We start from the raw sequence: 25516 nt of genomic DNA, 5'->3' as shown, positions 1-25516 counted from the left end.
AGCTTCTGAGAGGGGCACAGGTGCGACTTCGGCACATTGATGGAAAATCCCAGCTGGTGCAGGATATCGCCGTAGTCTGGAGGTGGCTGACAACTGTCTGGGGCGAGCCCGCCTTCTACTCTACTGAAAGCCTAATGAAATTATCTTTCTGCTTGACCCAGTTGGAAAGATCCAACCCCATTCCTAGGAGTAACGTTTCAAGATTCCGGCCCCAGTGCATTAACAAATGCATGCCATCTGAGCCTGCAAACCTGCACACAGCTCTGCTTGTGCAGCTAACTTCCTTGTTAGAATGAACGTCTGCAGAGCGGAGTCTCATTCATAGCTCTCTGCAGAATTTATGATAACTCTGGGTTGAAGTGCCTCTCAACAACTTAAACACTGACACAGTTTAAATATTAAAATACCAGCCTTATCTCATTCTCTTAGAGTAGCAGAATAACAACTTTACTTTGTCTGGAGAACAAGAGTCGTTCCCTACGAACACATAATAAGGCAAGGACATCACGTTCTAGTATGTGTCTCCCTGAGACTAACAGTCCAGACTACAGATCAACTATATCTGCCAAAAATAATTGTGTACATGGCATATATGCGCATGTTAGTGAAAAACATGTGCAGTCCATCATCTCAAAAAGATGCTAAGTTAAAAGGGAAAACTAAAACGGAGACTAAATATAATCTCTGTTAACACCAGTTGCCAAGGTAGGGGAATGCTGGCACCCCTGACCTCCAAAGGTGTGGTGCTACTACCACCATCACTTTTGTGAACACCAGAGGGGCACTGGTGAGACCAAAGGGGAGCACAGCAAACTGATAATGCTCCTGTCCCACCACAACCCACAGGTAGCATCCTGCAGCCCAAACGTCACCGTCCAGTCTCCAGGTTCGAGGACAGATAAGACCTTGCCAGGGTGAACATTTTGAATTACACCTTCCAGAGAAAAGATTTGAGAGTGTGGAGGCCTACAATAGGCTGAGGGCCTCTGTCCTTTCTGGGCACCAGGAAGTAGAAAAAAATAACAACCATGTCCTACTTCCAGGACTGACCTCTGGACAGCCCCTTTAGCAAAAAGGGCTTGCACTTCCTGCCACAAAATGGAAAGATGGCCATCTGCCACTCACTCGGTATCTAAGATGCGGCAGAGAAGAGAGACAGGGTAAGGTACATCCCCTGCCAACGATTTGCAGAATCCACCTGTCCGATATTATTGCTTGCCAACCCATGAAGGATTACTGGATCTAACCTCCCTTTGGGTGGCTATGCTCCCCTAAAGACATGCTAAGGGGTTTTTGATGACGGGCTATAGGTGGAGCAGTGAACTAGGCGACCCGCAGGTTTGGCCACGGAGGTGGTAGGCATCACTGGGTCAACCGTGAAACTGTTGGGTTCTTTGCTGAGGCTGGTGGTATGTGACAGCTTTACCAAATCGGCAACAGGAGCAGTAAGGTTAGTGCAGATGGCGAGAGGTGAGGATAAGCCAAGAAAGCGTGCAGTAGCTGGACTGTCCTCAAATCGCTCTAAAGCAGAAACAGCCTCGTCCCCAAATAGGCGAGTTCCATCAAATGGCATATCAAGAAGGGAATTCTCGACATTTCCTGAGAACCTGGGTTTGTTACAGCCACTAATAACAGTGAATAGCGATACTGGTGCCAAAGGTCAACACAACAGAATCGGTGGTGCCCAAGCCAAAAACATTTGTGAACTTGGCTACATCACGACCGTCTGGACTGCCTGAGAAAGGACATGTCGGAGATCTTCAAGGACTCCTTGGAGGAGTTGAGCCACTGAGTTCCAGAGGGTGAGGGAATAGCGTCCAAAAAGGCAGCTGGCGTTTACTGATTGGACAGCCAAGCTGGTGATAAAAGCAACTTGCTTCCTAAATGTCTCCACCTGTTTAGACTACCTATGGTTAGAGTATTAGAAAAACTACTGGCGCTAGACTGGAGTATGGACACTAGCTGAACTAAACTTTCGGGAGAAGGGTTCTGAAAGATGTATGCACAGTCGCCCGGCGCAGGGCGACAGATTCTCACAATTTGTCAGTTGACTGGAAGGCCAGAGTAAGGTTTTGTCAAAGCCCACAGATAAGGTATCCGCTTGTGCCTCGTTAAATGGTAAAGGGGCTTGGAAGATGTCTGCCTCAGCTGAAGAACTTCTACATTTGTCTTGACCTCTAAGGTAGGGAGGTGGGGGTAGAGAACGTAGGCTGCCCTACGCATTACCATGGAGTAAGAAGCAGATTCATCTGTGGCTGAGCCAGGAGGTGATAGAAGGCTTGTTTCAAGGGAGGTACTGTGACCACTAGCCTCCAGCAAGTCATTATACTAATTGCTGCTTTGATAAAGTGAACTCATCACCCACATCATAATCACGGTCTGATTCCATGCCAAAATGTTAAGTGTTGGGTGTGTTTTCTCCGGTTTGGAGGTGGCAAATCAAGCAAAGGTAGAGAGGTGCCTCAACTGTTGTTGGGCAAATCTTTAGTCATGGTCGGACCAGTGCTAAACTGGACAGTACTACGGGTATTTTAATCATTCAGAGTCGATGTATTTGGTACCACCGCCAATGTCCAAGGGACCGATGTGGACCAAGGCACCAGAGGCCGGGTCCAGACTGGAGGCGTCGCGACAGGCATGGAGGGCCCAACCGGCAGAAGGGTGAACCTGCCGGCCGTACTCCAGATGGGGGGCCTCTTGGCTCTTTGGGGCCTGAAGAAAATTACACAGGTCCCAGGTGTTGGCTTCACCGGGGCATCATGAAGGCTAGGGTAGGGGGGGCTCAGCGGATCCTCCACAGCGTGATTTATTTATCAACCAAGATCTAGCTTTCTTTCAGGTTTGGCATAATTTTTTGTAAATCCGTTTTGGCTGTAGAAATGTTAAATTATCTTATGAAAAATAAATGGGGGAGGCTCCCCTTTTTTTCTAGCCCCGGTTGACTGATTATTCCAAAACTTTCAGGAAGGAGCTAAGCTTTTTTGGAAAGTTTTATGGAGATTCATAATACAGCACCAAAGTTATTAGCAAACCAAAACATGCTTTACATGATCTTAACTAGAACTAGTCAATGGCAACCGTCAATGATTAATATACATCTTATATCTTACCTAATCTTACCATATGTGGCATAGGAATCTGTGTGATAAAGGGTGAGGGATAAAGGCATGCATGAAAAGAGTGTGTGGTAAAGGATGTTTCCAAATATAAAGTAACTATGTTGTAAATAAAACAGCGATTATGTTAAGCATTCACTGAAGACATGCTATTGTGTCTTACTTCAGTTTTCCCGCTCGTATTTTCAAAACGGCCGGACTCCATTTTGTTTTCAGGTGTCCATCTTGTATGCGACATGGCGCCATGTGCTCGCCACGAGGCAAGTCCTACCTCGCGGGTTGTCACCCCTGAAGTTTGCCCAGCAACAGGCTATAAATAACTCCTTGTGCGTCTAGCGCATGCCCTGTAAGAGTAACATCTGTTTCTGCTTAAAGTAGATTGGAATGTGCATTTGGTGGGCTTCAAGAACCGTTAACTCCACCCATGTATCGATCATGTTTGAGAAATGTCCATATATGGTTGTAAATCATGTTTTGAGCTGTAACTGCCCACTTATGAGCCCCTTCTTTGTGTATAAAAGGGGACCGCATGTCTGAGTTCTTTGTGCTACCTTGTACAATACTGTAGAGTGTTGTGTGGGCTGTAGTACCACCTTTAAAGGTTTATTAAACTATGTTTTTGTATTTCCAGTTTCCGTGCCAATTTCTTACGTAGTCTGAGGACTCTGTGTACAGAAGGGCGAACCCTTTCGCACTCACAGGTCTTGCTGAGGCCTGTATTCATCAACTATCCAAAACCTGTAGCACCCATTACAAGGCGATCCCAAATCTGTGCCACTACCTTGGTAACAAAGAAGATAGCCAGAAGATGAACATGGCACATAATACAGTACAGAATAAACTATTGTAACCAAGTAAAATAGCAGTAAAAGCACAAAGCAATGGTCCAGGATGTGTAATTACTGTTACATAGGGACAGTGGCCTGAAATTTCCCCCACACCCACCCATGTTTCTGCGGGCAACCCCTCTATGCTGAGCACACCAGTTCACACCACGCTTCACGTGTCAAAATTGGGGGGGAAGGACTCAAACACTTTGCCGCAATAAAGCATTTTGCAACCAGGAGGGCCGTACCCAGAAATGCCCTTTCAGCCCATGTACCATCCACACCCTCAATTATCTCAAGAAGGATCAGTAGGGGTGAGAGAAGAACCTCCCATCCCAAAACCTCAGAGAGGTCTCTATTCACTTCAGTCAGGTAAAGCTGTATCTTCCTACAAGACCACACCATATGATTGAAATCTGCTGGACCAACATCACACCTTGGACAGGCAGAAGTGGAATGAAGGCCTGCTCTACACAGACGTACAGGAGGAAGATATGTAAAATAAAGATAATATGCCTGCACTAGTCGCCATCTTGAGGAAATCAGGAATTCACTGGGCCATCAGGGCATTGTTCTAGGCTTCCTCCTCCAAAAGATCCACCCAACTTTTCTAATAGGATTTTAAATGATCAAGTGAGCTGGGAGAATTAATTATGAGGGTTCAATAAATTTGTGAAATGCCTCGACAGCCTAAGCTATCTATAAGTAACTTGGCCTCCATGGGATTGAACTCAGGGAGGAGGTCGACAAACTGAATGTGGGTGTAGAGGGCATGTCTTATTTGGAGATATTGATAGAATTGGGAGTGTGTAAGCGCATATAGTTGCTGAAGGTTTGAGAAAGAGTGTATGTGTGTCTCCGACCACCTGTCCCCTGATTGCTAAATCCCTATGAGGTTCCATGCTTTCACGCCGCGAAGCATAGCCACCTCCCTTAAACAAGTGCTATGCCACAGAGGGGTTTGTTGAGTTGGCCTGCCCTCCCATAGCACATGACGCAGTGCCACTCATCCATCGAGAAATACCACTTGGATGACCAGAGGCATAGAGGTAGGAATTGGAGAACTGTACAACATAGCCTGTAAATTGGAGAAGCATAGAAAAAGAAAGTTGTAGACGGAAGCTGGGTCCGACCACCCCTCGTTGAACCAATCATGGATGACAAGAAGGTGAGAGGAAAGGTAGTAGAGATAGAGATTAGACATACCCAGACCGCCATCAAATGTGCCCCATTAACAATTTGAGAGGACCAATCAGGGTAGCAAGCCCAGCCACAGAAAGGTCCCAGCAACACCTTCCAGCCCACGAAACAATGGCTGGCAATTGAAGTGGTAAATGTAGATAAAGTGTGGTAGAATTATCATCTTATATAACGCAATGCAGCCCATAACATTAAGAGGAAGGGTCTGCCATTTCGTCAAGTCCGACTTCGCCTTCTTGAGCAGGGGCTGGCAGTTAAGGGCCCAAGTGAATTCAGGGAGCAACATGGCCTAAAAACCAGGTATTTAAAACTAAGATGGAGAACAGCAATGGACATCTGCCAATCAAAGCAGTCCCTGGATGGTGCCAGGGGGACTAGCACAGATTTGGAGGGATTCATTTTCAAGCCAGAAGCCCGCTCAAAGTTCTCTAGCAAACGGAGGCATCGAGGGCTACTCTCTGCTGGATGTGCTAGATAAAGAAGAACTTCATCTGCATATAAAGAGATGCTGTCCTCATGTTCAACGGGGTTTGTGGTTTGGGTATCACAACTATTGTGGCCGAGTCCAGGTCTCCTGAAAAGGGGCCGAACTGATGTCTCTCTCTATATAATGGAACTAGGTGGGGGAGAAGAAGTTCCAAAAACACAGCATAGTATTACAAGGGGAACCCGTCTGGGCTAGGGGTTTTCATAGGGGTCAGGCCGGAGAGCACCTCCTCGATTTCCTCTACGCTAAGAAATTCATCCAGAAGGTGAGAGTCCTTTGGGGAAAGACTCAGAATAGTGACCAAGTTTAGAAAGAGGTAATGCGCCGTCGGGTCCCTGTCCATCGGCAAGGAGTAGAGCTTCTCGTTATAATGGGCAAAAGTCTATGTGATCTCTCGAAGGGATCGTTGCAAACATCCAGTGTCGTCGATGATCTCAGGGACAATCCTATTTGCCTGCTGGTAAGAGGTCAGCCAATAAAGCAGCTTCCCATTCTTATCATTCCAGCCACATATTTCAGCAGTCGTGGCTCGCCAGAGGTGTTTGGCCACCTCAAGGGAGTATAGGTGAATATCTTCCTGGATGAGGCCCAGCTGGCGAGAGACATCCTCATGGGGCCAATGCTAGGTGCTCTTTAAACGCAAGGAATGGGTCTCTAGTTGAGTGATGAAAGAGGAGTTCTTATCAACTGTTTGGCAAACACGTGAAGGTTTGCTTTGCTGGTAGCCCAGAGGGTGAAACTAGAAGACAAAAGAGGTACAGTGTTCCTGGCTGGCAAGTTGGATACCTGGTGGGTACTCCGAGTGGTAGGGAATACCTACTTTCGGAACTAGGACCCTCACACACCCAGCAAGCTAGGTGTCATGCTTCATCATATGGGTCTGCTCCTCATCGAGCTGGTGCTGCAATGCTCGACGGGCACCCATAAAGGGGCTCTTTATCAGAGATCTTTTGTTCCTTGCTGTATAGGTGCCGTGGGTGTGAGGGCCCTGGTAAGATGTAGATGTGGTGTGTGGGTTAAAACATGTAAGGAAATCCTCTATAATTATTTTTATCCTGGAGAGGTCAAAACCTGATTAAAGAGTAAATAGAAGAAGGAGAGCGACTATTTTGTTTTAAACTGAAAACGCTCTACCCCTTAGTGGTCAACGTGTTTCTCGCCTATAACATGTCTCTAATAAATCAGTTGGCGATTCCCCAGGACCTAGTAACTAAATGAAAACTATCTACAGTGTGTTGTGTGGTTCTACATACCACTTCTTCTCTCGGTAGGACATTGCCCCGGAGAAAAGCAGCCAACCTCTTAAGAATTCAAGTGCTGCTTCATCAGACCGCAGCGGAGTATATGGAAACTTAACGTAGTGTCGCTGCTCCCGCTCAGAGCAGTCCGGCTCACCTACCCACTCCGCTGCATCAGAGGGGGCTCATGCGGGCAACAGTTCCTTTATTATTATGAAAGTGCACATTGAGTTCGGCTTTCAACGTGCGGACAAAAGCTTTAACCTGGAAATACCATGCGTTAAATGCCACAAAGGACGCAGTATTGAGGGGGATTGCCCAAGACAGAGAAGTAAAGGCGAGGTATTCAAAATTCCTCTTGCCAAAATATTAATGTGGCTCAATGACTGACAGTCGGAGGTGGGTAGAAGAATAAGCTCAATGCGGGAATAAGTGTGGTGAGCGGCTGATCTTCCTTTAGCCACTGCCATGCAGACGTGGGGTTATTAAAGAAGTGAGATTGATTAAGATGAATTACTCAGAGTCTAGCCGGGAATAGGAACTGTATTGCAGGCCCATAATCGTAACTTCTACTTGATTTCTAGGTAGGACCCCCTTTGCTGCTGTACCTCTCTAGACAGCAAACCATGGTGACAGATGTGCATCAGGCATCCAAGACTTAATCCAGGTCTCCATGAAATCTGCTAAATGCTGAGAAGCTGCCTCATCGATGGTTCCAGGGACTCCGATGACACAAACATGATTGTGCCTTGAGCGATTTTCGGCATCTTCGGCATGAGCATGGAGTTCCTACGTGCGAGTAAGGAGAGTGGAAACCTGGGTCTTAATGGTAGAGACGTCGCCCTCAAGTGTGGAGATCCATGATTCAGCCTCTGTAATCTAGGCAGTGGCATTTCGGAGGTCCTGTTGGAGAAGGGCTACATCCATCCTTACCTCTGAAACGTTGGTTTTAACCGCTGACTGCAAGGTCTGGATAGCTTGCAAAATTACTGGAAGGACATTGGGTGGGCTGATGGAGTTAGCGCCATCTGGAGGACTACCGCGTAGAATAGTGATCCATTTGCATCTGCGTCGATGCGGTGCATAGTATTTTGTCTTTACCCATATTGATAACACAGTGGGAAGTAGCACTGGCTAATGTTCAAAGTTCCTCTTAATAAAGATATCCAAAGAACTTAACACCCCAATTACAGGACGTAGGAACAACATGTAGGCCGAGCTAGGGTGCGTAGCACACACAGAAATTGTCCGCCACCCCTTATGCCAGGGGCTCTCAGGAGATTGTTGTCTTAGTGCCCCCACACTCTACAGTAGGCTTGTAGACCCCCTGTAAGGGAGGGGACAGCTGCATATTTCATTGAAGAGAGGGGCGAGAGGCCAAGATATTGTCCAGGGGCTGAGAGGCAGGATTCAATCATAGGGCTTACTCCACGGATGCAGGACATTTAAAGAGGCGCGACCAGGGGGTACTGCACCAATATGTGCAGGAGGCGCACCCTGGCTGGAGGGCAAGTAGATTGAGGCCTCCCTATGGCTCCAGCATCCAAGGCCAATGTGTTCTGAGAAAAGTCCCAGAACCAAGAAGCACCCGTCCACAGGTAGGCAGACAATCAGATGGTGGGCAGGAGAAGGCCCTCTGCTGGTTTCACCAGATCATCAAAGCCGAGGTGAGGGTCCGGGCTGATGAGCAACTCCAGTGCTCTGTGTCTGGGCGTGATGCAAGCCCCTCAGTTTCCACTAGTGCTTGGCATGCATCAGGAGCGAACCCAGACACAACAGGTCGAAGGGGCTAAAAAGGAGCCGCCACAGAAATCCAAGACCTCCAGAGAAAAAAGGGGGGAAGGGGGGTGCTGCACCGACGTGTGCAGAGAACTGTCCACCAGGCCGCCCCACATATCCGGTGCTCGTCAGCAGATGGGCACCACAGCAGCTCCACATCAGGAGGCGCCTGCCATCGGGGGGGGGGGGAGTGGTTGAGGGGGAGGGATGTTCACTACTAAGGTGAAGAGCGATGGGGCCACCTCTAGCATCTCTAAAGCGCTCGGGCACAGCAAGGCCGTGGGTCAAATGACTATCGTAGTGCCCCGCTACAGGGCACAGTGCAAGCCTTTTCAGCTTCCCAGGCACAGGCTCCACACCACTTTGGGACCACCCAGGTCACTGCTGAAAGACGGGAGCAACAGCAGAGCTCTAGGGCCACTGGAAGAGAGAGGCCTCGTCCAAGCGGTACTGCACCGACCTGTGCAGCGAGAATACCCCAACAGCAGTATCACTTGGCCGCCCTGCGGCTCCAGTCTGCAGGATCCGACGGGTCCCAACAGGAACCCCAGGGCCAGGGGTGGTCCACTCACTGTCGGAGCAGGCAGGTGGTCGGGCTGCAGGTCATCCGCCGGCACCCATCAAGCTACCAGGGACAGACGCTGGCCTCAGTGTCTGTTGCTTTGTCTGGAACCTGGGTGTGGCGCTAACCATTCCGATTTCGTGGGCTCCACAACCGCAATCAGTCTCTCACAGCTGACAGGGCTGTCACCACATCTGCCCAGGTGAACCCCATTCGGGATGGGCAGTAAGTGGCATCACGGAGTCCGGGGACAGAGCTGCATTATCAAGCGGCAGCCATGACGCCGCCTTGGCTACACTCGAGGAGTATAGTTTAAAGACCATTACCAGTGATGTCAAGTCCAGATAAAGTACATTGATAGAGCCAACCTGCACAGATGTGCACAAATCCCCAATCAGGAGCAAAGTATATATTAAAATCCTGGGTGTGTGTATAGGGTGCATCCTCAGAGTCATGAAAAGACAGCAGGACTTCACTGACTGCAATACAAAAATAACTGGCCCTCCTAGTATTTTTCACAGTTCTTGACAATTGAATCCATTTACCACCAGACAAATAGAGCATGGCTAAAAGAAGTCACACAAAGGTAAATCAGTCACAAAAATTATTGCGTAGCTCTGTCTCATAAGGTGCCATACAAAAACCAAAACATCTATTATGGAAGAACATTAATAATTATCTTTATTTGAGGTGGAATGCAGCACATCCATAATTCATAAACTCTACGGAACATTACAACAAATAAAAGTGCCACAAAATAAAAATGCACTAAATGTTTTCACACAGAAAATGTTATTTGAATGTGTGCAATGTAAGCATGGAAGGATTGCGCACATGTAGGGAAAGTCAACAAATATTAATACTTACTCTTCACTTAGAAAGTCAAACGCTTTAGATTTGTCACTTGGTAGCTTTGATAATGTGCTGCTTCTCTTTTTGATGGAAGGTGTAATATGTGAAGTTGGGGCATTGTACTTAACGTTAACTGGATGATCTGGTTTCCTTGCAGCATTGCTTGAAGAGCTGAAGAGTCGGCTGAAACTAAAACATGAGAAAATATTGAAATAACGAGTAGCCATTAAAACTGCAAACAAACTGGAGCTTCTCTGTCTTCATATATTTCAGGAAGAAACGGAACATAGTTCAAGCAATACCGAAGTGTGGGACTCAGTATGTAGGTTCATAAGGAAACATCCGACCACTAAAGGTAATTCAACCTGGGAAAGTATGTCCAACTTTGGCTTACGTTGTGCATGTATATTATAGGAATAAAAATCATCATTGATAGACGTAGTAGGTTAATGTTTCACACTGCAAGTAGCAGAAATAAAAAGCTATATTTCTTTTATAAGTAACATTCAGCTTAGGCATTAGGTAGCGTGCATACAAATTGGAGATCCACATTTCACTAATTTAGGATCGGAGACATTTATCCACATGGAGGAAATTTTCAACTGTAAAAAATGTGACAATATGGGAGGGGTCATTGCTCTGGAGTGGAAGTGAACATCCACAAAATTGTAACTTTCTGGATATTCACAAAACTCCCCAATAACCTTTCTACACCAATATTTGCTTGATTTTTTAGAGCCCAAAACAAAGTGTGGTAATTGGGTCTGAAAACCACTCCTTTATTTTCTAAAAACCACCCCTTTATTTTCTGTGTGTGAAAAAGTAGCTATTTCTCCATCTGGAAGTATTTTTCAGGTAGAGAGAAAACAACAAGCATTTACAATGCAACGGTTTCGCCTTTGGAAAAGTTTGACCTATTGGCATTGTAAATGACAAAATTTGTATTTATGTGTTGGTTTTGAAAACAGATAAATAAATGGCATTGTCATTTACATTGCCAATAGCTCTAATTTTTCCAAAGGCGAAACCGTTGCATTGTAAATGCTTGTTTTCAGGGTATTTAAAAATATTTTTAAAAAACCTCTGCGTTTTTAAGAACATTAACTGGCAGTAAATTGCTCTTTTTTCAACTTTGCTCCAGGGTTCCAAAACTGATAGATTGCTTAAGATTATGATATAATTAAAATATGTCTTTGGTCATGTCTAAAAAAAACCCACACACTGAAAATTCTCGCAGCGCTTTGATACTAGATGATTTCACTGTTAGGTTACACGAAGAGGCCAGCAGCAAGCGCATTGCCCACTGCGCTATTGTTCCGTATGCTAACAATGTGTACCCGGGTGGAGCGATACGAGCGTTTTATTCAATTAGCATTTTTGTTCTGGTGAAACAGGTTAGATACATGTCCAAGAGTACCATAGAGCTATGCAAAGCGCAGTATTACGAAAGCTTACTCTGTGACGTCATGCGCAATTCGATTTTAGATGGTTCATATTTACATAATCAATATGATCCATACAGGCGCCAAGGACGTAAACCACGCGTTAGAAGGACGCGTGATTTATACCTGTCACTTGAACCCCGAATCGGCATTACTGGATCATAAAACACGTTCTACTAGCGTATTTTTTTAATTTATTATATGTCATAAAATTACATATGAAATAAGTGTGGATTTCTCCAGAAAACATTAGTTAAAATTATTTTTTTAACGGATGTATGCGCATTTTACCGCTCTTGCATATTTACATTTTCGTGTAGCGCTAAGTGTCGCGTGAAGCAGCTTCTGTGCTCTGTGTGGCTGGCGATGTCCTGTTTGTGAAGAGCAGCCACATGGTAACGCCAAGGTCCAAGACATGTTCTGTGATCCAGAGGGACGAACTAAGTCTAAGCATGCCCTCTTTTGTTGACATATGGCTACTGTCCATGTCCTGGGTTGTTGACATGAAGATGTGGTAGCAGCATGCCAGCCAATTTTATAGACATGACCAGAACTTTTTTCAGTGTATGAAATAAGTGTGGTCTCCAAGTCACACAGGGGTAAAAGTTCTGCTTAAATGTTGCACCCAGGCCCTTGTACTGCCATTCAGTATATGTGTTGAGTGTGTGTGTGTACATTGTGCATGCGTGGGACATACATGACAGTGAGACTGTGCAATATATTTTAGCAGGGATAAGTAGAATCTATTTCGGATGACCTCTGGTTTAGAAAGCACACGTTTTTCATCTTTCAATCATTGATTTCAGGCTTGTTAGCCTAATTAGTGTAGTGAAAGCAAGGCAAGACTACAACTCCCAGAATGCATTAGGCTACACAACAAAGTCGAGGACAGGAAACAGTATCCATTATGACCCTGAGGAAAGAGCCCACTCTAGATCTGTGGTCTGGTCTGAGGCTCTTATTTTACAGGGGTATAACGCAGACCCCTGCAGACAGGTGGGACCCAATCGAACCTAAGGCCTACGAATATCTGTAAGATACTGGTGTGTCAGTAGCACCTCAAAACATTCTATAAGGTGCTCACCCCGTTGTGGGACGCCGCTGGCTCGTAAATGACATGTAGAGAGGAGTGCAGCGCCTGTCACCCTGCCTAATGCCTTTGATGGAGCCAGGGGTGCGAAGAGATAATCCTGGCACTGACTGAGCTCTGCTTCCAACACCCCCTTGGCGCCCCCTCCTCCCCCTCCCAGCCAAGCCCGCAGTCCGCTCTAATCAGGGATGAATCAATTATCACCAGCTGGCAGCACTGACTTCTGACTGAGGCTGGCTGCAGCGGGTACACGAGACCCTGGTAAGAGTACAATTAACACTATCCTTTGATGCTAAATTGAATCACAGTGCTTAATTTCCGCCGGTGGTGGGCATCGGCATTTATTCTTAGGGGCAGGGACTTATTTATTTATCAACATGCCCGCCACTGTGATGCAGTACCTTCCGGACCTCTCCTGTTTTACACTCGCCGGACAGGGCATGTAATAAAGACGGTAGCCTTGCTCTCTTTAGTCCCACTGTCTCCCCAAAATCAGGGTGGCCGCTTCGTCCTTCCGGTGCTTCTAAGCGCTTCACTATCTGTTCTCCCCCCAACGCTGCCGTTGGCGTTTCAACTTTCGCCCACAAGCTCGCGATGTACCGACGAGAAGCAATGGCGCTTATACACCGCCAAGACTGAGGGAGGCGGGCCGATGACATCAGGTGATAGAGTGGAATCCACAAACAGAGAAGACGTGTTAACCAGAAAGCCGTCCACCCACCAGGAGGCGTCTGGTCTGCGTTGGCGGGTCTAATGGCCATCTTTTAGCGTTGCCGATTCTCATTACTTACAGCGCCACATGTTCTCGAGACATTCAAATTAATTTTAATTAGTCTATCAATCATCGTTAACATATTCAGCGTTCAGCACAAGTATAAAAGTAATACTTACATCAACGTCACGCTTTTGCTACAATCGCCATATGAATAGTTAACAAAATCCTTATTTATATACTTGGCGAAATACTTATAATTTGTTATTAATGATACAAAAAACTTTAATTTTGATTTGCCGCTTACAGAAGCTTCCGTTATACTGCAGTGGAATTGGTGTCGTTCCAAGATGGCCGTCGTCGAATACACATTTATGCAGCGGAAATTGCGTATCAATGTGGGGATTGCTTCTGTGCTTTCGTATAGTTTGTTGTACCAGTTCTAGCTCAAACAAAATAGAAGAAATATTGTGTAACCAAACTCTTTTTATCTAGAAAGCAAACTACACGAGAAACGTACCGGTAAAGCAAATGACTTGGTCAATATTTGTTCAGTCATGGTTTTTCTAAAATTTTAGAAGAGGGGGTGGGAGAGGACACGGACGGCGGGAGGGGGCGGGAGAGGACACAGGGGGCGTGAGGGGGGCGGGAGAGAACACGAACGGCGGGAGGGAGGCGGGAAACGTGCCGGGGAAAAACACTCACGATGCCCAGGACAGCAGCAAGCACGGCCCGGCCGGACCAGATTCGGGGGCGTTCCTGGCTTTTGGCTGACGTATCATGACGTAACCAAAAGCCAAAGATTCTCGGGAACGCCCCCGAATCTGGTCCAGCCATGACGGACGCCTCTCTGTTCCAATGGCTAGCCTCCATTTATGGAGCTAGCCAATGGGACAGGGGGGCGTATTCCAGAGTCACTACTGCAATCAAGAGATTTCTCTGGAGGCGGAGCTTCCAGCTCCGTCCCCCAGCGAAACCTAAAAAAGGTAGGTTGGTGTGCATCTTAACTCCAATTGCGGTCGCAAAACACTAGCAAATGATCGCCCTCTTCAAGAGGGTGGTAAAGGAGTCGCAAATGGGAAGGGGTCTCCAGGGGGCCCCTTCCCCTTTGTGACTGGCTCCAAAAATAGTTATTAAGGGTAGACAGTGGTTCGAGGGGCCTCTACCTGCCCTTAAAAATGAAACAAAAATCTTTTTTTTTAATGGAAAACGGGCTGCATTAAAAAAACTGCGTTATTGAAAAGCATTCCCGGACATGGAGGTCGACTGAGCCCAGCAGGCCACCATCCCTGGGAGGGCCAGCCATTCCCAATGAGTTTGCAAACTGCGAGTAGCTCATTAATATTCATATTCATGAGCCTCACATTTTGCGACCCCATTGGGAATCGCTAACAGTGTCTCTCACACGGTTGTACGTTTGCTTTTGTGACTCGCAAATTGTGACTCGCAATTTTTTCACAATTTGTGAGTAACAAAAGCAAATGGTCGTACATCTGGCCCTAAATGTCTTTGCAAATTAGCCTTTAATGGCACAAAACACTACAAAGTTAAAGAGCTTCAAATTATCTACATAAAAAATTTCACTCGCTTCAAAATGCACCTGGAGCCCACTGAGATCAAAATAATGGTGCAAATCTATACATTTGAAAAACATATGTCAATCAGGTCTCGATTTAGTTACATATTGAGGATGTCTGCGGAAAAGGTCAATGACAGTGTTGCCTCAATCAGAATAAATGTTAAAAAAAATATCTGAAGAAATAAATGTTTGCGCATTACAAACAATCCTAATGTGCGTTGAAATATATGTATGGGTTTTATATCCATTCATAGTTACCATGTGAATATTGAATAGTGATCCTCCAGAATCTGGAGCCCGTGTACTTATAGTCCTTTCAGAATCCAACATATAGCAGACAGTCAAGCAGTGCATCAATGCTCAACTACAATACATACTCCAGTAACTAACCTGGGCAAGTAGAATTAAGTACTACATCAAGCTCTATTGTGTGCATGTCACTCCTCATGGAAGAGTACATTGGCCACTAATACATTCTGCATCCTGTGTGTGTGCATCCCTTCCTAACTTAAACAGGTGCTCAATTAACCTATGCCTTATAAATCAACATCTTTAACATTTGCCTTCTCACATGCATATGCATCAGCCCGTGCGTACAACAAATGGCCCATTAACCAACAAACTACACATAAAATATGTGTTGCAGTCTGGCGCTCAAACATGGAAGGAGAGGGAGAGGTGGAAAAGAGTAGGCAAAGATCACTGACCAATTCATTCATCGGGCACTGCCTTTGGATAGAGGGTGTGGAAACTTGGAGGCGAAGTTTGAGCATTGTGTGTTGTCAGCTGTGGCGAACAGATCTATTTGAGGATATCCCAATTCTTTAAAGTAAGGAAGGAGAACTTGGGGATTAAGTTACCACACCTGTATTTGTTGTCTTCTTCTGCTGAGGAGGTCAGCAATTTGATTGTTCACTCCTGGGAGGTGTTCTGCCAGAAGGTGAATCATGTGATGGATTGCCCATTTCCAAATTGTCTGAGATAGTTGCTATAATTGGAGAGAGTGTATACCCCCTGTTTTTGTACATCGTAAAGAGCCAAGAAACCTTTCCGGTGAATGAGCGCTTTATAAAACACTACTAACATAACATAACACCGCTGTCATGTTGTCCGTGGGGACTAGGACAACTTTGTCTGTGATTTGAAATTGAAAAGCTTTCAGCACTAGAAATACTGCTAGAACATCTAGATAGTTGATGTGGAGTTGTTAGTGTTTGTTGTCTCGGAGATCCTGAATTGTGTAATGATGGAGATGTGCTCCACAACCCGGGACAGATGCGTCTGCGGTTAGCACGACTTGTAGATAATTGTCGATGGAAGGCCGCCCTTTTGATACATTTGTGGATTCCACCACTGCAGAGAGGGATGGGTGCGGCTGTCTACCTACACTAGATATGTTAACTGACCCTGTGACTGATTACACTGACGTGCTACGCATTCTTGTATTTGACGCATGTGTAATCTTTCATGAGGCACTATTGCAATGCATGTCGCCATCATTCCCAGCAACCGCATGAGAGTCCGGGCTGGCAAGGTTTGGTCAGTTTGGAATTACAGCAATAGAGTTTGGGTACTGGGAATTGTGGCTGCATTGGGGAAGGTTAGAGCTGTGTAAGTGTTCAGAGTGGCTCCCAAATAGGATTGTATCTGGGAAGACTGTAGGTGAGACTTTTGAATATTGACCTTGAAACCTAATTTGCGGAGTAGGTGTGGTGGGGTCTGAGTGTGCTCTAAACACTGTTGGTGTGTGCTGGCTTTGATGAGCCAGTCGTCTAGGTCCGGGAAGACATGAATTTGTTGTCTCCTGAGATGAGCTGCCACGACTGCTAGACATTTTTTAAATACTATGGGAGCATTAGTTACTCCAAATGGAAGTACTTTAAACTGATGTTTGCCTGCTATCACAAATTGAGATATTTGAGCTGGATGAATGGGAAAATATGTGTCTTTTACGTCTAGTGTGGACATAAAATCACCTTACTGTAGAAGTGGAAGGACCTGTTGAAGCGGTACCAAAATGGAAACATTCTAACAGTATGTACTGGTTTAACTCTTTGAGATATAAAATTGGTCTTAATGATCCGTACTTTTTCTGGATCACAAAATAAAGAGTAAACCCCTGAACCTTGGTATTGGTATGGAACTATGGCTATGGCTCCCTTTTGTAAGAGAGATTGCATCTCATGTTTGAGTAACTGTAAGTGGTCTGATGACAGTTTGTGAATGCAAGGTGGAATGTTTGGTGGATTGGTGGTGAGCTACGGGCGATAACCATGTTGGATAAGGTCAAGCACCCATTGGTTTGTTGTTAGAGATTGCCAAATGGGGAGAATCTGTTGAAGTCTTCCCTCAACAGGTGTTAAGTGATCGGGAATTGTGGGCAAGTCACTGTTTGTTAGGGAAAGGGGTGTCACGCGGTGTAGCACCTTCACCCCTACCTTTGGAATGGTTTCCTCTATATCCTCCTCTATAGAAACCTCTAGAGGGAGAGAATGATTGTTGCCTTTATAAGAGGAAGCACTTGGGCCTGAGGATGTTTTTTTGGACCCTGCTCTGTAAAATGAGCGGCGAAAGGAGCCTCTACTGGATGGGAACTGGAGAGCTCTCATGGATTTTGCTGCTTCAGTGTCCTTCATTTTCTCCAAGGACTGGTCGACTACAGTACCAAACAGGTGTTCCTTGTTAAAGGGGGTGTTCAAAATGGACTGTTGAACTTTGGGCTTAAAACCCCAAGATTCTAAGGCATGCATGCCTTCTAAGGAGAATGCTGGTATTGATCTCTCTAGCTGCAGTGTCAGCTGCATCTAAAGCACATCTGATTTAGGAGTTAGAGATGAGTTTCTGTTCTTTAACTAACTGCTGTGCTTTAGTTTTATGTTCATCTGGGAGATACTGGAGCAGTTGCTCCATCTCATCTCAGTGTGCCTTGTCATATCTAGCTAGTAGGCCCTGTGTGTTTGCGATGAGCCAGTGGTTAGCAGCTTGAACAGCTACTCATTTTCCTGAGGCATCTATAATTTAGATTCCTTGTCTGGTGGAGGTGCATTCTCAGAGGTTTGTGAATTAGCTCTTTTATGAGCAGGGACACTACTAGGGAGTTGCGAGGTAATTGTCCTTTGTTAAATACAAGATCTGATAGTGAGGGTTTATATTTTTTATCTACTCTTGGAGTTGAAATACGTGCTTTGACAGGGTCTTTAAAAATATAATCTGCATGCCTTATCATGCAATTAAGCATAGGAAGTGTTTGACTTGCCCTGTGTTTGGATTCTAGTGTTTCAAATAGAAAGTCCTCTTCTAATGTCTTATGTAGGGCCACCCTGTGATAATCTGCTGTTCTAGGAATGAGTTTGTAAGGAGGACGGAGGCTGGTCGGACCGTAAGAGGGATACAGCAGCGACGCCGCAACCAGGACCGGAAGTTGGCAGCGGTCTAGCTGCAGCCCAGGGAAACAGGGAGGAGACTGTGACGCAGACGGAAGGGGTCGGAACTAAAGACGCGGAAGGCGAGGGGTCGGAGAGAGGTACCGTGAGAGGAAGACTGAGAACGTGGAGTACGGCGAAGCAGTAGAAGAAGACGGGATCGAGAAGGAACAGGCAAGGAGACAACCGACGAGAGGAATATACAACATGAACATACCAGGTGAACTGAAGGAAGGAGAAGACGCCCCGGGTCCAGCCGCCACGGTCCTGGGGACGGGACGTGGCTCAAGGCAAGTATCCCTACGGGGATCATTTTGGTGGAGGAGGTGGGGAGGTACGGGGAGATAGGGCACTGGAGTGGTGATATGTTTTTAAAGGCTCCACGAAATTCCCCACATCGAGACAGTTGGTGATGGTAGTACAAGGACAATACCATTTGTGAGCACAATATTGACCCCAACCTATATTTTCCTTTTTCCTTTGCACGCCCTACCAAGTGTATGCCAGCAAGAGTGCAGGAAAACGGGAGACCCCAGCATATCCTACTACGCCATTCTGGAGCTAGAAGAAGAAGCTGCTTTCTACCTCCTGTTGTGTTTTTCTTTGGTCTGACTAACATTGGTAACAACAACTCCTTGCTCTATCTACCCACAACTCCTTGCTATCCCTATCCCTTACCTAAGAGAGAAAATACAAGGAGAGTAACACAGAGCATATTCAGGCGTCCTATAAACACTTCCAACTCAGTAACAGCCACGGCCTACTACAGAGTTGTTGGTAAACCATGATATTGTCTGGTGGTGATGACTTTGCACGGTACAGGGCGGGGTCATTGTTTACTTGAGGGTCAATGGTGTATTCATTCCATGGTTTTACAGACAAATTAGTATCATCATCACAACCATGATCTCTATCTGGATCTGTAAGTGAAGATCCTTGAGGGGTTATAGGCAAGGGATCTTCAATTAACTGCGGAGAAGATGGTGGAGGAGAGGGTTGTGGGGCAGCCATGTCCTTCTTTAGAGAGATCTTGGCAGTGTCATCTAAAGGAAGTTTGTGTTATGCTGGTATTTTAGCAGAAATGTGTCCAGTATTAGGATTAAAACATTTTGTTTCTGCTTAGGATGCAATTTGGCCTTAAGAATGTCTAAAATTGGTAACAGAAAATTGGAGACACAGTCTTTAGCATTCAGCGTCGAAATGGGTTTGTCTAAAGGCACCGAAGCGTGTTTTTGTTTATGAGTGAAGAATTTCAGTTCCGCAGCATGTTTTTGTTTCTGAGCGGAGGATTTCGGATACAAACTAAATTTGTTATTGGAGCTTGGTGGTTTCAGATCTGAAGGAAGTTTTGGTCGACTCGGTCTAGACCCGGAAGGCTTGACAGTCTGTTTTGGTGCCGAGAGGCTGGGCATCGGAAATTTTGTCTAGGTGCCGACCTTGGCCAGAATTTTACGATGCGGCAAAACGGATGCACTCCAAGCCAAGAAGCAGTGCTTTTGGAGGCCAATTCACCTTCTAGAAATGCGCGATTAACATGCACAAGAATATTGGAACCCTTTGATTTATCGTGGCCTGCATAAAAGATATACCATTAAGACAAACAAGTGGAGACACATCCGTGAGAAATTGCCATCCATCCGCCCTCTGCCCTAGGACCTCACAGGCCCACCTTTACAAATATAACTACCCAACTGTTGGTGTTGCATGGTGCCCCATACACAGTCCTGAGAAAGATCCCTGTTGTAAGGATCAAGGTCACCAACGAACTATTGGGGTACCTTGTCCCGGATGCAGATCTTTGGACTCCAGATCGATCACAAGCTCGGAATCAGACTATGAAATGGAGAGGGCCCCTTCTTCCGTGACGGACACTTTGATCTCACCTTGCTCGGATTCTTCCCCAAAGATACCTGGAGTGTGTTGGATGCTTTGATGTTGCATCGCCTATCCTCATCTTTTGACTGGGTGTGAGTGTTTGATTGATTCAGATGCTCCGTCCATCACCACCCCCTTTTGTACCGCTTTTGGCCACCATAAGTGTGGCAGGGTATGCTCAGACGCGAGTCCCTTGCTCACTTTGCCACTGGATTCAAGCAAGCCGGGCTGAAGACGGCTAGAATGCCAGAAACCGGTCCTCGGAAGCTTGTTTCCGGTCCAGGGAAGACATGGCTTGGCAGTTCGGGCTGGACTGTTCCCATGAGGCACAGGGTCAGACTGATTTGGATATAGCCATATCTGAACTGGGGTGGCAGAGTGGGCTAAAGAACGGTGACGGATTGAACCCAGATCTTTTGACTGGGTGTGAGTGTTTGATTGATTCAGATGCTCCGTCCATCACCACCCCCTTTTGTACCGCTTTTGGCCACCATAAGTGTGGCAGGGTATGCTCAGACCTGAGTCCCTTGCTCACTTTGCCACTGGATTCAAGCAAGCCAGGCTGAAGACGGCTGGAATGCCAGAAACCGGTCCTCGGAAGCTTGTTTCAGGTCCAGGGAAGACATGGCTTGGCAGTTCGGGCTGGATTGTTCCCATGAGGCACAGGGTCAGACTGATTTGCATATAGGAATGTCTGAACTGGGGTGGCAGAGTGGGCTAAAGAACGGTGACGGATTAAACCCAGATCTTTTGACTGGGTGCGAGTGTTTGATTGATTCAGATGCACCGTCCATCACCACCCCCTTTTGTACCGCTTTTGGCCACCGTAAGTGTGGCAGGGTATGTTCAGACATGAGTCCCTTGCTCACTTTGCCACTGGATTCACGCAAGCCGGGCTGAAGACGGCTGGAATGCCAGAAACCGGTCCTCGGAAGCTTGTTTCCGGTCCAGGGAAGACATGGCTTGGCAGTTCGGGTTGGACTGTTCCCATGAGGCACAGGGTCAGACTGATTTGCATATAGCCATGTCTGAACTGGGATGGCAGAGTGGGCTAAAGAACAGTGACGTATTAAACCCAGATCTTTTGACTGGGTGTGAGTGTTTGATTGATTCAGATGCTCCGTTCATCACCACCCCCTTTTGTACCGCTTTTGGCAACCATAACTGTGGCAGGGTATGCTCAGACGTGAGTCCCTTGCTCACTTTGCCACTGGATTCAAGCAAGCCGGGCTGAAGACGGCTGGAATGCCAGAAACCGGTCCTCGGAAGCTTGTTTCCAGTCCAGGAAAGACCTGGCTTGGCAGTTTGGGCTGGACTGTTCCCATGAGGCACAGGGTCAGACTGATTTGCATATAGCCATGTCTGAACTGGGGTGGCAGAGTGGGCTAAAGAACGGTGACGGATTAAACCCAGATCTTTTGACTGGGTGTGAGTGTTTGCTTGATTCATTTGCTCCGTCCATCACCACCCCCTTTTGTACCGCTTTTGGCCACCATAGGTGTGGCAGGGTATGCTCAGACGTGAGTCCCTTGCTCACTTTGCCACTGGATTCAAGCAAGCCGGGCTGAAGACGGCTGGAATGCCAGAAACCGGTCCTCGGAAGCTTGTTTCCAGTCCAGGGAACACATGGCTTGGCAGTTCGGGCTGGACTGTTCCCATGAGGCACAGGGTCAGACTGATTTGCATATAGCCATGTCTGAACTGGGGTGGCAGAGTGGGCTAAAGAACGGTGCCGGATTAAACCCAGATCTTTTGACTGGGTGTGAGTGTTTGATTGATTCAGATGCTCCGTCCATCACCACAACCTTTTGTACCGCTGTTGGCCACCATAAGTGTGGCAGGGTATGCTCAGACGTGAGTCCCTTGCTCACGTTGCCACTGGATTCAAGCAAGCCGGGCTGAAGACGGCTGGAATGCCTGAAACTGGTCCTCGGAACCTTGTTTCCGGTCCAGGGAAGACATGGCTTGGCAGTTCGGGCTGGACTGTTCCCATGAGGCACAGGGCAGACTGATTTGCATATAGCCATGTCTGAACTGGGGTGGCAGAGTGGGCTAAAGAACGGTGACGGATTAAACCCAGATCTTTTGACTGGGTGTGAGTGTTTGCTTGATTCAGATGCTCCGTCCATCACCATCCCCTTTTGTACCGCTTTTGGCCACCATAAGTGTGGCAGGGTATGCTCAGATGTGAGTCCCTTGCTCACTTTGCCACTGGATTCAAGCAAGCCGGGCTGAAGACGGCTGGAATGCCAGAAACCGGTCCTCGGAAGCTTGTTTCCGGTCCAGGGAAGACATGGCTTGGCAGTTCGGGCTGGACTGTTCCCATGAGGCACAGGGTCAGATTGATTTGCATATAGCCATGTCTGAACTGGGGTGGCAGAGTGGGCTAAAGAACGGTGCCGGATTAAACCCAGATCTTTTGACTGGGTGTGAGTGTTTGATTGATTCAGATGCTCCGTCCATCACCACTCCCTTTTGTACCGCTGTTGGCCACCATAAGTGTGGCAGGGTATGCTCAGACGTGAGTCCCTTGCTCACTTTGCCACTGGATTCAAGCAAGCCGGGCTGAAGACTGCCTGAATGCCAGAAACCGGTCCTCGGAACCTTGTTTCCGGTCCAGGGATGACATGGCTTGGCAGTTCGGGCTGGACTGTTCCCATGAGGCACAGGGCAGACTGATTTGCATATAGCCATGTCTGAACTGGGGTGGCAGAGTGGGCTAAAGAACGGTGCCGGATTAAACCCAGATCTTTTGACTGGGTGTGAGTGTTTGATTGATTCAGATGCTTCGTCCTTCACCACCCCCTTTTGTACCGCTTTTGGCCACCATAGTGTGGCAGGGTATACTCAGACGCGAGTCCCTTGCTCACGTTGCCACTGGATTCAAGCAAGCCGGGCTGAAGACGGCTGGAATGCCAGAAACCGGTCCTCGGAACCTTGTTTCCGGTCCAGGGAAGACATGGCTTGGCAGTTCGGGCTGGACTGTTCCCATGAGGCACAGGGCAGACTGATTTGCATATAGCCATGTCTGAACTGGGGTGGCAGAGTGGGCTAAAGAACGGTGACGGGTTAAACCCAGATCTTTTGACTGGGTGTGAGTGTTTGATTGATTCAGATGGTCTGTCCATCACCACCCCCTTTTGTATCTCTCATCCTCAAGCCCGATGATCGCGTGGAGTCTTCTGTGCCTAAACGATTTACAAGTGTTGCACTCTTTCTCCTAGTGCTCCGGAGAGAGACACAAGTTACAAACTTGATGTAGGTCGGTTCGAGGGTACTTGGCGTGGCACCAAGGACAGAATTGGAAAAGGCTCTGGCCTATTGGCAGAAGGCTGGCCCGATACGACTAGGCCAGACGGCTACTCACAAGGTTTTCGATCGAAAATTGGATAATTTGCTGAGCGATTTGATACACGAAAAACAAAGAAGCGTGTACAGAAACAATACCGTCGAGTGTAGAGTGGATTGTGCACCGAGGGGAACCCGAAGAACGGGTTTCAAACCGGAATGCAGCAATACACGTCCAAACCCGATGGCAGAAAAAAACAAACCAACAATGGAGTCGATGCCCATGCACACTATCACCGAAAGGAAGAGTCACCTTACCTCGTGACTAGAAAGAATTCGTCGAAGAAAAACAGCTTGCAAACATCCGGACTCAACACTAGATGGCAGGAGCATGCAAAGCATGTGAATCTACAGCACACATGCCTCAAACACTACTTCAATCACGCTGCTCTTCATCTGGCAAGCAGACGATACGGATTAATCTTATCTGATCAATGCATTTTTAAATTCACAGTATCTTGTGGTCAGTTGAATTTCAACACTTATGCTTGGAATCCAAATCGGCTGAGGTTTTCTATGGCAAGAACCCTCCTCTTGCTTGGTTTTTAGTTACATGACTTAAACAAGATAGCTGCCAAGATTTTCTCTCTCACAAGTCGAACAGCTCTTACTCGATGAATGAGATCGTGGAGAGGAACACTGCAATGTGGAAGAAGAAACACAACTTCTTCAAGCAATCTGCCTCGCAAAGTATATTTGCTTTACCATTAATTTTTTATCTGTGCACAGGAACGATGTTCATGACTGTTCTTTCCTTCGGTTAGGAATATTATAAAACCCACATCTGATTTTTCTTGTCAAGGAAATGTCCTTGCTTATTAATTACAAGCCCTTCTACATCTAAATATTACTTTACTGACACTCCATTTTCCTATATTTTATGAAGTCTGTATATCAGCATTTTTTTTTTTTTTTTTTAGGTCTCACCTAAAGATAAATGCAGTTGTCTGCTGGAGAACCTATGTTGCCAGTACACTTAAATACATACATCAAAGCAGTGTGGACATTAGGTCATTCCGCGTCAGCCATTGGCTGCTGGCATTTTTTTTTTAAGTTGCCATTGGTCAGATGGGTTGCCCGTAAAGATTTCTCTCAACTGTGTTGCGACCCCATCACTGGATCCCTCCCACTCTACTAAATGGAATAATAGGCACACAAGAGAAAAGGGATTCACAAGTTGACAACCTCCTTCCTCCTCATGACGATAATATAATGCAACTATTTGTTTTGATACATCCTCAGAAGACAATATCTTAAAACCTTCTGGGATTTCCTGTGAGGTAGTCTGTCCATTAACATCAATGGCATGCAAGCAGCAGAGATGCTAGAATTGCCTATAATGTCAGTGGAGTCTAAATTCACCATATTGACAGGAATCCTGCAGCAGTTTTCAGAGACTCTGTAACATCTTTTGCTAGCCAACAAAGCACTAGTCTGAACTGGCTACCAGGAAGAAACCGTTTACGGTCCAGCAACCCACAGTGAGATTGCTAGGCATCACATGTTGTGCCTTTTGAGCCCAAGCTCTCATTCTCACATTCCTCTCCAGGAGTTCGACAGTATAGACCTCATCAGTGTATTCATGTATTATTGCTCCTATGGACCTCAAGTGCAAATGATTTAACTCCGTGGACCTAAAAGGTTTTTGCTTCGGGCAGTCTAGCCCTGTGCACTGCTGTATGTCCATGCCTTGTGGGAAATGCTGGAGATGGCTATAATAGGCCTCCCTCACTACTTGAAGTAACCCTGCTCAGATTTTGAAAGCGACAGTTAGGATGCATCCACACATTCTAAAATGTGACCTCAATTTGACAGACAAGATGGCCCAAATGTATGGTTACGGTGGTCCCACTTTACAGGTTGGAACCAATTCACAGGGTTCTCAGTGGACATACCAGTAGCTTTAACCAACAAACACTCTGATAACAAGAGACTGTTTTGTGAGAAGTCCAAATTCTCTTAGGAATTAAACTATGGTGCAACAGCA

The 25516-nt window shown here is 46.5% G+C and overlaps 1 protein-coding gene across 4 annotated transcripts in view; it reads right to left on the bottom strand.

Annotated features, from left to right (window-relative positions):
- Positions 1-25516, bottom strand: part of SPAG9 (sperm associated antigen 9) — a 1654314-nt gene that overhangs the window by 1055699 nt on the left and 573099 nt on the right. For all 4 annotated transcript variants that reach the window (XM_086930851.1, XM_086930853.1, XM_086930852.1 and 1 more), the window contains one exon: positions 10077-10250. In XM_086930851.1, coding sequence (XP_086786977.1) covers positions 10077-10250 — 174 coding nt within the window. The remainder of the gene's footprint in view (positions 1-10076; positions 10251-25516) is intronic.

This window comes from Lissotriton vulgaris, chromosome 7 (assembly GCF_964263255.1).
Source record: "Lissotriton vulgaris chromosome 7, aLisVul1.2, whole genome shotgun sequence".
Classification (NCBI taxonomy): domain Eukaryota; kingdom Metazoa; phylum Chordata; class Amphibia; order Caudata; family Salamandridae; genus Lissotriton; species Lissotriton vulgaris.
This window is presented reverse-complemented; position numbering and strand designations above follow the sequence as displayed.